This window comes from Sceloporus occidentalis, unplaced genomic scaffold (genome assembly GCF_023333645.1).
Source record: "Sceloporus occidentalis isolate IW3139 unplaced genomic scaffold, rSceOcc1.0.p SCAF_45, whole genome shotgun sequence".
NCBI classification, from domain to species: domain Eukaryota; kingdom Metazoa; phylum Chordata; class Lepidosauria; order Squamata; family Phrynosomatidae; genus Sceloporus; species Sceloporus occidentalis.
The window spans coordinates 2,626,916-2,640,360 of record NW_028317025.1 but is presented as its reverse complement, the minus strand read 5'-3'; the positions used below and the strand labels follow the sequence as shown (position 1 = coordinate 2,640,360).

The 13,445-nt window shown below is 40.9% G+C and overlaps 2 protein-coding genes across 2 annotated transcripts; both read left to right on the top strand.

Annotated features, from left to right (window-relative positions):
• The first annotated feature begins 828 nt into the window (after nucleotides 1–828).
• On the top strand, nucleotides 829–2,131 carry LOC149289458 (cold-inducible RNA-binding protein B-like). The gene is made up of 6 exons (XM_089490570.1): nucleotides 829–931; nucleotides 1,165–1,271; nucleotides 1,355–1,472; nucleotides 1,558–1,651; nucleotides 1,750–1,817; nucleotides 2,059–2,131. The coding sequence occupies exons 1-6, from the start codon at nucleotides 829–831 to the stop codon at nucleotides 2,073–2,075; spliced, it is 507 nt and encodes a 168-aa protein (XP_089346696.1). The 3' UTR covers nucleotides 2,076–2,131.
• Nucleotides 2,132–8,019: 5,888 nt separating this feature from the next.
• Nucleotides 8,020–9,588, top strand: LOC149289457 (cold-inducible RNA-binding protein B). The gene is made up of 6 exons (XM_089490527.1): nucleotides 8,020–8,122; nucleotides 8,684–8,790; nucleotides 8,870–8,987; nucleotides 9,068–9,158; nucleotides 9,250–9,317; nucleotides 9,572–9,588. The coding sequence occupies exons 1-6, from the start codon at nucleotides 8,020–8,022 to the stop codon at nucleotides 9,586–9,588; spliced, it is 504 nt and encodes a 167-aa protein (XP_089346653.1).
• The last annotated feature ends 3,857 nt before the right edge of the window (nucleotides 9,589–13,445 follow it).

The following is a 13,445-nucleotide window of genomic DNA, read 5'->3' as shown; positions in this document are numbered from 1 at the left end:
CCCACATTACTTTCCCGGGTTTCCCAGCCCTAAAATGGCGCCGCACAGTTCGACAACGTTCTTTGTTTTCTCATCAACACCCATCACCCCCTCCCAGGGCCTGCCCACACAAATGCACGGACTATTGGGCGCCAGTTCCTAATTGCAACTGAAAACAATAAATATGCTGAAAAGGTTGTTTTGCATAAACGCATTTTTAACTGAAACTGTTAGAATACAGTTATAAAAAATTCAGTGTGACGTTCGCAGTATATAATTATTTGGCGATCCCTTCAAAAGTTTTAAATTACTTGGTACCGTCAGTATTTAGATGGTACGGTCCTGACGTAAAGTGGGCGGGCGATATATCTAAGTATATAAGCTACCACATTGCGGCTGTTGTTCACTTTGCATTCCTGTGACTTTGTTGCTATTTGTGCTTTCAAAGGTAAGGACTGCGCTTTCCGACTGTTTTGTGCAGGTTTTGAAAGCGGGGTTGATGCGCGACATGTCGCTAGATGGCTGTTTGTGTTTAATCTTGTACGTGATTATATGCGTATGGAGTATGTTGCAGTTCTCGCTCTTAATTCGGAGCTGTTCATGCTCCAATTTGTTTTTGGGGACTTTAATGGATTTTTACCACATTTATTGTAGCGTTAATACGCTCTAGCTACGTAACTGCTTGTAATCTGCAGTCGCTAGTCCCTTTTCCCCAGGTAACACGCGAAGCTGATTCTGCTCGTAGTGGCGTCATGTATCATGGGCTTTGGCGCCACGTGTCGGCGGCCATTTTGTAGGAACCCTTGGAAGTAAATGGCTGCATGTTTTGTATAATCTGCAGATCTCATAATGTCTTCAGACGAAGGAAAACTCTTTATTGGTGGCCTCAGCTTTGACACCAATGAACAGAACCTGGAAGAAGTGTTCTGCAAGTACGGCCAGATTGCAGAAGGTGAGTTTAAATGGGGGTGTTTGACGATGTAAGCTTCCCTTAAAGGCGTCTGGCATGTGTGTAATATAATTTTTGGGGGTTTTGGTTTTTTAGGTTTATTTCATATGCTCAACAATGGAAACCATTTACATTGTTCTAACATGTTATGTACAGCCTCTGCATTATTTGATAGATGGAGAATTGAAAGCTTGTGCCTATATTAGAGCTGCATTTTCTTATTTTTTAACCTTTAGTTGTGGTCGTGAAGGATCGTGAGACCAAGAGATCCAGAGGCTTTGGATTTGTGACATTTGAGAATCCAGATGATGCTAAAGATGCAATGATGGCTATGAATGGAAAGGTATGTCTGCATTGCTTTTGGTGGGGTGAACTCTACGAATGGTCTTATGTAAATATAATATATATAACATATATATTTTGCAGTCTGTAGATGGGCGCCAGATTCGTGTTGACCAGGCGGGCAAATCATCAGGAGACAGGAGAGGAGGCTACAGAGGCGGTTCCGGTGGCAGGGGATTTTTCCGTGGCGGACGAGGCCGTGGTATGTATCAATGTAAAACACTTACCCTGGGTTTATTGGCTGTCTGTCTTGCAATTGTTAATGTGTTATTTACTGCTATTGACAGGTGGTGGAGACAGGGGATATGGAAGCAGTCGTTTTGATAACAGAAGTGGAGGATATGGTGGTGGCAGTGGTGGATCCCGAGACTACTATGGCAGGTGAGATGGTTGGCCAAGTACTTGTCTTGCTTGGTAGACAAAAAAATGTATGCACTGTAGTAACTTTTGTTTGTTTTTTTTTGTTTTTTTCCCTCTAGTGGCAGGAGTACAGGGTCTTACAGCGATCGCTCTGGGGGATCCTACAGGGATAACTATGACAGTTATGGTAAGCTGGGTTGAAATACTCTCTGGATGGGCTTTTGGGAGAAATTAGAATGGGAACACTGGATTTGAAATGAGCACAAACTGCATTGTGTAATGCATGTTGAGGCTCTTACCTAATCTCACTCATTCACAGCAGTGAGCTTTGACCTAGAATGGGCTAGATGGTTGTTGTTGGAGGTGAAACTGGGAGCTGTCCATATGCTTTGAATGTCTTTACAACTGTGCCTGCTTCTTGTCCTCAGCTACACACAACGAGTAAAATTCCTTCCTGACTCAAGATCGTCCTTCCAATGGCTGTATTTATAAAGATTTTTGGAGCTTCGCAGAATCATTTATGTAGTTCATCTAATTGTGTTCACTTTTTTAGTTTGATTATCCTGACAGCTTTAAAAGTGTAGTGGAACAGCTGTGTCTCAAACAACTGTGCATTGTACTTTAATTTATTAAACCTAGTTATGGGGACATGGCCATGTCCTGTCTTAATTCTGCTGTTCCATTCATGCTGATCAGGCTTGGAGCTCCACTGGAGCGACATATAGTACCTTGGCGTAAATCCGTGGTACAAGTGGCCTGTCCTGCTGCTAGTTCTTTCACCTCTGCAGTGTCTTCAGTGACCTACTGCTGTATATATAGTCTGTGGGTCAGAGACCCTGAAACCTGATTTGTGAGCATGTTCTCTTATTTTTGGTTTTTCGCTATAATTTTAAGATTCCTTTAGTGTAGCAAAGGAAGGCAGAGCCTGGGTGCGCTGTAAATAGTGGCTAAACTTCCTTGATATACTTAAAGTGAACCTCTTGCCCAACCTCTACTGTAACAATGTCACAAGAAGTTCTTGAAAAATGTTTGTTTATATTGTCCTTTTTTTACTGGAGGAAATTAGAAATTGTATAAAGTGGTCACAGAATTCTTGTACTCTCGTTTGGCTTCACGAAGCCTATTAAAAGACCGTCTGAAAAGAATTGCGCTCCTGACAATTAACTTACGCACAACACTGTGTCTGATGGCACATAAGGGACTCAACGGTAGAATGTGGAATGCTTCTGTGGGTTCTGGTTAGGCACATTACAGGGGAATGTTAAGGATATATAGTAAGTGGGAGAACACAAGTGTGAAAAGCAGGCTGGAAGCTTTTATCAGTAACAAGTGTACAATATGATTGTGTTTCCTGTATTGTAGTAAAGTGGCAAGAAAAGCTGCATAGACATCTTATTGGGTGCTTCCCCCTACCCACCTGTATTTCCAGATCAAGTCATTCACTTGACGCAGTATAATTGTGATCAGAATACAAAGCGTTGGCTTTAAGCATTACCTGGTATCTGTTCAGTTGTAAAGCATCTGTTTCAGAAGTTTTTCTTAACAAGGGCTCTAAAGTAACTGTTTAACCTTGTACCCTATCTGGGAGTGAATGCATAACTTGCTGCAGCAGCTGCCTGTTGGGCTACCAGAAACTGAACAGTAAAGTACAGCACAATTAAGGAAACAATCTAGCATTGGCTGTTAGTCTATATAATGCCTGCACTTGTTAACCATTTAGTACAGTATGTGGGTTAGTGCACACTCGGTACAATATTGTTACCTTCTGAGAATCCTCTGCTAGAGTACAGAAGCTGCAGTCTCCTTGGAGAAGTGAAGTGTTTGCCTCCTGTGGAGCCTGAATGGAAAGCTGCTCATGGCTAGTTCATATGGGAAATTAGTCCTGTAATTTGAGGTAACTCTTTTGTCCTATAATTTGAGGTATATCTTGCTCATTATGCCTGTGAAACTTGAATGGGTTTCCTCACATCCACCCCAAACTTGCTGTCCCTGTGGAAAGTAGGTTAACTGGACATTTGTTGTAAACTATCCAAATGCATTCAGCGTTAAATGTCCTTTATAACCATTCCTTTTTGTAAAAGTATAAGTCAGCCTTTTTGCTGTGTAAGTTATCGTCCCATATTTAACTTGTGCCCACTTGACTTAATGCTTATGTTTTCTGTATATATAATTCTAAAGTGTCAATTCCTGTATCTGCAGGTTAACTACCTACGGAACTAAGACAAATCCATGGGAAGCAAGTATCTAATAATCCTTAAAGGAGATGATTATTAACCTCTGTGAGGTAAGTATTTTAAAGGAGAAAATGTTGAATTCCTTGGTATACAACTAAAGCTTCACTTTTTTGGTACTCTTGTTATAAAATTTCACCTGAAGACTGGCGACCTAGAATCTCATAAAAAGCCAGTCTCCCTTCTCATCCTGCAAAGGCTGCTTTCGTACAACCAAGCAGTATAAAGCAGAGCACTTAAAGGGGGGCTTTTAATCTGCACTGTGGTGACAAGGCAGTGTGTTGTGGACAAGCGGTTCGGAAGTGGTAGCCTAAGAGGTTTTCCTGTCTAGTGTACCCACTCAAATAAAACACAATAGGACACACTGCTTTGGAGTCTTGAAATGTATGATTTTACTCAGAAATTGTTCATGACTGTTTTGATATTCATCTTTCCTAGGTGCGGATGCCTGGTCAGATTGATGGCTTTATAATTTTCAATAAATAAAAGCATTAACTTGAACTTGTCTGTAATGTCTTGTATTCGGAATGTATTGATGAGGGAGCTTAGGCTCTCTCCTGCAAGAAGTCATTTGATATGTTGCTCTCTGAAGAAGCTGCCTCTGGTTGTACCACATCCGAAGAACTATGGATACCTTCTGAAACTACATTGTGAACGGTCCACAATATCTTGTTGAGCAGAGTAACTAACCCAACTCCCATAAGACCTGTTTGTAGTTGGTTTGAGCCAGCTCAGTCGACGGCATGCAAGCTAGGCAGGACTTCCCATGGTCTATCATAGGAAATGTCTGGCCAGTGTGCTTTGTCAGGTCCCATTTACTTTTAACACAAATTGTAATGTAAGGTTCTTGTATGTTGTGATAAATTAGAAATGGCTAGGCTAAACTTCCCTGGATGGGTATACCGATTAAGTGTAAATCTTGCATAGATGTCTCTCTGTGGTTAGCAATTTGCTTTGTCTAGTTAGCAAGGCTCTGGCCTTAAAGGTGCCCTTCACCTATCATATACACTGTTGATAGGTGTTTGTTTTCATGAGGTCAATGTTGTGAGGCAGATTCTACAAATGCCATGTAGGTGCTACCTGTGCATGATATTTTTTCCCCTACTCTGATCCAGCAATGGTTCTGGTAACTGCTGTAGGTGTAAAATATTACCTTTTCAATAGGAACACTATTCCTGGAACTGACTAACAAGCAGCCATTTAGTGACCAGGAGTCTCATTTTATTGTAATTACTGCCACTGATGCTTAAGCAACCACTTGGGTTAATAAATTTAACATCATGGATGAAAGCTTTGTAGCATGGCTGCAAATTCTTTCAGCTAAGGGGTTTTATTTGTTTTCTCCCCCCCCCTCTATTTTATAGAACCCTATTCTGGGTTCACCCTAATCTGTCTTTAATTTCTGCTTGTTAAATTCAGTGCAGCCAGCTGACAATCCCATGAATCTTTTCATTAGGTGACCCTTTTATTCAGTAACGCATAACATCTCTAGATCTAGCATATGACCTTCATTTAACATTGTCCTCTAGCTAGGACTAGGCTAACTGATCTGTTCTAAACATGGCGGATTCTGAAATGAGTTAAATGTACCCAAAATTTTGCACTATGCTTTTTGGTTTATTGTGGACTATTTAAATGTACAGGACTAGCTAGGTTAGGCCAGTAAAGTGTTACAGGTATTTCAAGTTAATTCTGATGCCCCTTTACTTGTGTAAAGTGACAAGGAGTTTAAACTGCAACTCGCCAAATAGATAACATTTAGAATTTGCCTTTCAGCAGCATTCTCATCTTGGGTAATGCTAGTGTTGAGGATGCCATGGTATTTCTGTTTTTGTGAGAAATGGGGTTGTGTATGCTGATTCACTGTAGATCTCTGGAGGTGTTTGTAAAATGTACACACTAAAGGGAACTCCACTTGTGGTTGTAGCCCATGCTTTGGTGTCAACAAAATTGTGTAACACTCATGTTGTGATTTTTGTTTACGCAATGACTTTCATGCTGTTAAACATGCTAAAAACCTATCACGGTCGTATGGAATGTCATGAGATGTGTGCACTGATGGTTCCCTGTTGATTGTCCTGTATTGGCGCCTTGCCATGTGAATATTGTTGAATATACAGAATAATAAGCAACGCCCGGAGTAAATTTCCTGCTATTGATGACTGCTACCGTGCCACCAAAACTAGATGAATGAAAAGGTAAAGATATTCCCTTAAGTGGATGTCCAGCTGATTTTTGTTCTGTGCCGTTACACACAACCTAGTCAATTAAAGTTTTTGCGGGAAAAATGGCTGACTTGATGCCTGCATGAGCAAATTGTTGCTTTGTACATTATTTTCTTTTGTTTATTACTGTTACGGAGCACTAAACTGACTAAAACCAGTGTAAGGCTTTTAAGGTCAATTAACATGGAAATCTTATGCGTACGAGGTGTTTCCAAACTGTCTTACCAGCCTTACTGCGGGTTACAATAGGAAAAATGCATACAAAATATTTTAAAACATGTTACGTTTAAACATTGTAAGTCACTTATCAAAATAAAGTCTCGTGTATTTGGGAAAATATTTGTGGAGTAAAAATGAAACGGTAGTGCTTGAACAAACGTCTTTAAAAGAAACATGACGCAAAAAGCGCTAGTTATGGGTACAAAGTATCGGTAATAAGGGGTTAAATACCGAACACGAGCCCTTGTCTTACTCTTTTATTCGGCACCGTACCCTGTACACGAAATGGCGGACAAGCCTTTGTACACGCTGCACAGTGGATAAAGACGGCGTGAAATGGCGGATCAGGCCATGTGTCTGCTGCCACCTGCGGGGCGCGCGTCAGGTCCATGACAGTATCATTCTTGCGACAACGTAAAAAAAGTTGCTTTATTTGCAGCGAGTTTTGTGTTTCTTTAAAGCTTTATATTTAAAACACGTGCTTCGCTCGAAAGTATTCGTCCTTTAATTTATCTATTTGAGGCTAGCTGTTAGATTAGAGGTCTGGATTTCCAATTTATGAATTACAGTAGGCTGGTGCCCGGGGAAAAATACCCCCCCCCCTTTTTTTTTTTTCTTCCCGCCACAGACTCGTTTGTCCCGTATTTAAACGAAACCCTAACATCAAACGGGAAATATAGCGGGATCATTGCTTAAAAACTTTTGAGATGTAATTCTGCATCGACATGAAACGGTTATGACAATTTGATAATATAAGCATACTACAACCATCATCGCGGAAACTACAATCGACATGCCCCACAAAACTGCTCGTTACTAGGCCGGGGTTATGTGACAAAACATAGCAAATGTTTCACGGTTTCCGAAATCGTTTATTTTTCATATTAAAACGTATCGTGTGGGTATTCACGGTTTCAATCTTTTCCCACTCCCTAAAATGGCGCCTTGGCGCCACAGATTATTTTTCTTTGTTAACAACCGCATTGCGGCAACCTTTACAAATCCCGCCCAGCAACACCGAGCAGCCAATAATAAGGTTGGCCGGCGAAGCCTTCTGGTCATTATTCATTTTATTGCGTCACTGACAGTTAAGGACAATCTATTTGAAAAATAGGGGTGCGATGTATTTTTAATAGCGTACGGGGAAGATATGGAGAAAGATAGTTTCGAATTCCTTTCTTTACCCATTTTATAACGGCACATCTTTCCAGCAATACAATATTTAGCCGCCCGAGCAATTATTCGCTAGATACATTTGTTAATCAAGTGGTACATCCCTCATGTTAAGAATTGCAAATTAGGTGGGAGGAGACCTAGCGTATATAGGAAGGCGCCTGGTCTTTGTTGCGCACTTTCTTTCGTTGATTTCAGGTTGCTCTGCTGCTGTGCTTGCACGAATAAGGTAACCGGTTTTTTGTTTTTTTGTGTGCTGGAAATGTAATTTTATTTAAATGCAAATTATTTTGCTATGTAGTGGCTGGATGTTTGTGATGTTCAGAAATATGTCTGCATTTGGCTTAGAGGTCGGTTTTCATGGCTGGATGATATGCGGCTAACTAAATAATGGAGTAGTTATCTCTGACGGTACCGGTGCGATTTGGTAGCGCTTTTTCCGAGCGAGAAATTGGGTAGCCCCGCCCACGTATCGGCTGATGGGCGCCATTTTAAGGCTTGCCTGCTACATGTGTTTTTATCGCTTGCCATAGATCTCACCATGTCTTGTGACGAAGGAAAACTCTTCATTGGAGGCCTTAGCTTTGACACCAATGAGCAGAATCTGGAAGAAGTTTTCTCTAAGTATGGACAAATCTCAGAAGGTGAGTAACACTTAAGCACGATGGGATCAAATGTTGCTTCAATATGGCTGCTGTACGTGGTAGTGAGTGTGATTGCAGGAAGTAATATTTGCTTTTAACGTCTATGATTGTAGATGCGCTTTTAGCCGGGGAGGGGGACAGATGTTACCTGGTAGCATAACCTATTGTGGGCTGCGTTCTGGTAACTTAACTGACCACATCAGGTTTGCCCTGAGTGCTGTAGAAGTAAAATTTCGTTGGCAATGTAGTCTGTTCTGTTAATGCTACTTGAAGCTGTAGCAAGCTATCTGTGCTTTTAGAAAACCTGTACCACAGAAGTGGAAAAGGGAGGTATTATTGATTTGTAATAGAACCCTTTGATTAACCACACCCTTTACAAAATGCACATCAATGCTATTCTGTAGCACACCTTATGTTTGCTCATTAGTCAAGGTGCATGTTCTTCTACTGCCATTTTAGCGGTTTAAATAAAAAAACCAAAAAAAACAAAACCCACATTGTTCCTGAGGACTATATATGCGCATGGGGGCTCATACTAATACTTTATAATTTTTTTGCCAGTCGTCGTTGTGAAAGATCGTGAGACCAAGAGATCCAGGGGCTTTGGGTTTGTCACATATGAGAATCCAGATGATGCTAAAGATGCCATGATGGCTATGAATGGAAAGGTATGTTTTATACCAAGTATGAGTACTTTTTGTGTTTTTTTTTTTTTTTTTTTTTTTCCTGACCTTGTTCTCCGATTAGTCTGTAGATGGGCGCCAAATACGTGTTGACCAGGCAGGCAAATCATCAGGAGACAGGAGAGGGGGCTACAGAGGCGGTTCCGGCGGCAGAGGATTTTTCCGTGGTGGACGTGGACGTGGTATGTATTTGCGCAAATTGGCAAGACTTGTTTTGTTCTTGACTTGGCATATACTAACGTGACTCTTATACTGCAATCAGGTGGTGGAGACAGGGGATATGGAAGCAGCCGATTTGATAACAGAAGTGGGGGATATGGGAGCAGTGGTGGATCCCGCGACTACTATGGCAGGTAAGAACGATTCTTTGGCTTTTTATAAAGACTTTAGTAGTGTAGACACACTTGTAGTTGTCATAGCTAAAGCTTTGTTTTTCTACAGCAGTGGCAGGAGTCAAGGTGGTTATGGCGATCGCTCAGGAGGTTCTTACAGAGACGGCTATGACAGTTATGGTAAGTTAAAAGTCCTGGGGATGTTTGGTGGGCTTTCAGGGGCATGTATATCTGTTTGCTCTTACTAGTATAAGTGAGCGCTAAATAATGCATGTGACGGCTCTGCCCTACACTCAGGTATTCACAGTAGTGAGCTTTGAACTAGAATGGTCTCAGTGGGAATGGGCTAGATGTTTGTAGTTGAGTGGAGATAAACTGGGAGCTGTCCATATGCTTTGAATGTCTTTACAACTGTGCCTGCTTCTTGTCCTCAGCTACACACAACGAGTAAAATTCCTTCCTGACTCAAGATCGTCCTTCCAATGGCTGTATTTATAAAGATTTTTGGAGCTTCGCAGAATCATTTATGTAGTTCATCTAATTGTGTTCACTTTTTATATAAAAAGATTGGGTTAATACCCAAACAGCTTCATAAATTAATACTTGGAGCATCAGTACTGCAATGCATTTTGCGTTGTATATATTAAAGAAATATTTTAAGGGGGATGAGTTTTTAAACCTTATGTTCCATTGAAGCTGGTCAGACTGGGAGCTCCCATGTCTATGGGGAGTATATTGGAAGGGGGGTACTCTGCAAAAGTCTTGCTCAGTGAGGTGTGTGAAGCTTTAACCTCGCACCTTTGCGGTGTCTTTAATGACCTGCTACTGTATATGTATAGTATGTTGGTCAGAGACCCTGAAACCTGACTTGAGCATGTTCTCATTTAAGGCATTCCTTTAGTGTAACAAGGGAAGGCAGAGCCTGGGTGCGCTGTAAATAGTGGCTAAACTTCCTTGATATACTTAAAGTGAACCTCTTACCAATCTTTCCAGTAACAATGTCACAAGAAGTTCTAGAAAAATGTTTGTTTATATTGTCCTTTTTTTACTGAAACAAATGCAGAAACTGTATTGAAATGGTCACAGAATTCTTGTACTCTCGTTTGGCTTCACGAAGCCTATTAAAAGACCGTCTGAAAAGAATTGCGCTCCTGACAATTGACTTACGCACAACACTGTGTCTGATGGCACATAGGGATTGGACAGACAGTGGAGTTGGAAATATGTTTGTGGGATCCTACAGAATTACATTTTATGGGGAAGGACTGCTACATACATAGTCTTAAATTCTAATATCACTGAAGAACTGTGAACCCTCAGCAGCTTGCATTTAATCTTGAATATACTTTGCTCAACACAATCTGGCCCAAATCTGCTGTTGAGATTAAAAATAAGAATAAAATGCATTACCCTAGAATGTCTTTATTGACGCTTGACTCTGCTATAGCATGTTAAACTGGGTAATCTGGCAAACTGCACAGTGCAGCTGAAGTTTAGGGTTTGTGCTGCTATCTTAGATTAAAGTTAGGTCTCTATTTTCCTTTGGATCACAAATCCAGTCAATGTGTTGATTTGTGGCATAACGTGTTTCCTAGTTGAATAGAGACTGGTCAAAATGCTAAGATGAAGCCGATTCTAGTAAACATTTTTAATGCTGAACATTTGGACCTTCCTGGAGTAAAGCATAACTGGGTTATAGTGCACACTATTAGACGGTACATTATTATTGCCTTCTGAGAATCCTCTGCTAGAGTACAGAAGCTGCAGTCTCCTTGGAGAAGTGAAGTGTTTGCCTCCTGTGGAGCCTGAATGGAAAGCTGCTCTTGGCTAGTTCATATGCGAAATTAGTCCGGTATGTTGAGGTAACTCTTTTGCTCATGTCCACATACTCCCTCCTTGAGCTCATTGTGCTTGTGAAACTTGCCTATCCACCTACGAGAAAAGAACACTTGTCCAGTTAACATGCCTGTTGGATGCATTAGCGTCAACGCCTGTAAATGCTCCAGATATTCCTGAAAAACTTGCACTCTAGTGCTATTTTAATATTTTAGAGAACCCCTGATGCACTGAACTAGTGCTTTTGATATTTTGACACAATATTCATTTTGTAGTCAGTTTTAAATGTTTGAGACCTGTTTCTTTTTTTTTTTTTCTTTTATTATAGGTTAATCCTGGGTAGCTGATAGGATTGATCTAGGTATCGACTTGGCTGTGATCCAAAGTCTACAGTTAATGGCATGTGGATCTGACCTGGTGCTTCAAGGTGAGTGGGCAATGGCTTGCTTAAAACGTGATTTACACCATTGTGTAGTATACAGTAACATAGATTTGATTTTATGAAGTGTAGTTCTGTCTTCTAAACAAATTGCAGTATCTTCGTAGAGATTTATAACATGCAGTTCATATGTACTGCATTGTAGCCTTGTTCAGTGGGATACGACGATAATTTTTAACTGGATTTAATACTTTGCAACCAATGTAAAGAATATGTTAATGTCTGTAGGGAAGTGAAAGTGATGAAAAGGTGGTCAATGCCTTTTTCAATGTGATTGCAGTATTATGTATGTCATGTTAGATTGTCATGTATTAAAGGGATGGTTTATAGTCAGGCCTACAGAAATATGCATGAAAGGAAAAACTCCTGACATTTAAGGAGCAGCTACATTCCTTCTCTTGCCACTGATTGGCTGCTTCAAATCAATGGGAGGGCAGTCTGAGCAGACTTGGCTGGGCTAACTAGCTGTAGATAGGCATTTAGTGAGATTTCAGTCTAACATACCTATCTGTACAGGAAATGGCTGGGGGGTGACGGATGCATAAAGAGGGTTTTGCAGAAACTCGTACCGCCCAATGCATTTGTGAGGGCATATTATGAAAATGAGAAATTACTATGGTGCAGGGGTCTTTTAACAGATTAAATTCATGTATGTATGCAATGAAGTATTGAAAAGTTTCTTATTCTAAAACCTCTTCACGCAGATGCATCTAAGGAGCTATACGTGGCGGTTCAAGTAGAAGATTTGCAGTAATCGGATGCTGAAAATCTATTTAATATTTGTAAATATCAATAAAGTGTATTGACATCCACTTTTGTTACTGCTTTACTGTGTCTTTGGCAGTTGGTTACATTGATTATTCTTAAACTTGTTGGCGTACAGTAAATATATAGAGGAAGGTGAGGTTGTGCAAAAGGCATGGTTGCTGTACCAGAAAGTCTTAACTGATGGTGTTTAATTATATACATAACTGGGTAATCCTGGAAAAAATATAGCCTCTTTTCTCAATGTCTGCTGGACATGATTGTGGTCCCTGTAGCAGCCCTATCAGCTAGTGCAGGGGTGTCCCAAGTTTTTTCTGCAGTGGGCCACTTAATCAGAATTGTATACGTTTGAGGGCCGCACTCATTTTTCACTGAGAGAAAATATGGCATTAAATAAAATATGCAGATTAAAATAAAGTAAATGACACAAAACCTTTACTTTTCCTCTCACTGATTTCTGGGCCTACAAATTCAGGATTCTGGATAAGTAAAAATAAAATAGTTCTATTTTAGCGATGCACTAAAATGACCAAAACCGAAAATTCAGGGTTCACTTAGCCGAAACTGAAAGTGACCCCCCACACTTTTAATAAAAGTTACACAACAAAATTGTACAAAAAAATTATGATTAACAGCAATCTCAGGCATACCCAGATTCCAGCATGTACTGGTTGGCTGGGCATTGTATTTTTTGTCCAATTTTAGTGTGTAACCACACTTACTAAAAGTAACACCTTAATTGGACAAAAAAATCTATGACTTGGCATGAGAGTGTGATTGCTAACGGCAAACACTTTTTTTTTTTTTTTTTTTTTTTTATACCCAGGCAACCTGTGAATGCTGGAACCTAGGCATGGTGGGACTGTGATTGCTGTTAGCAATCACACTCCTATCATCCCAAGTCAGCCAATACATGCTGGTACAGGGTGGCTGTAAGTGCAGACCCCATACTGCTGGCAGCATCAATACACAAGGGGCAGCTAGCCAGCTTTCAGCATCTACTGGCTGACTTGGCATGGTAGGAGTGTGATTGCTAACAGCAATCACAGTCCACACCCACACACCAGCTCCTGACGCCGCTCACAGACTTCAGCAGGTGGCGCGGCCTCCCTCGTTCTCCCCACAGAGGAGGCAGGACTGGAGCAGAGAATAGACCCTCCCACAAGTAAGCAGCAGGGCTCTTGCGATCCTGGCTGCCGATCTCACGCGGGCCGCACCTCGTACGCCCCTGAGCTAGTGGATCGTTTTAATGTGTTTACGCCTTCTCC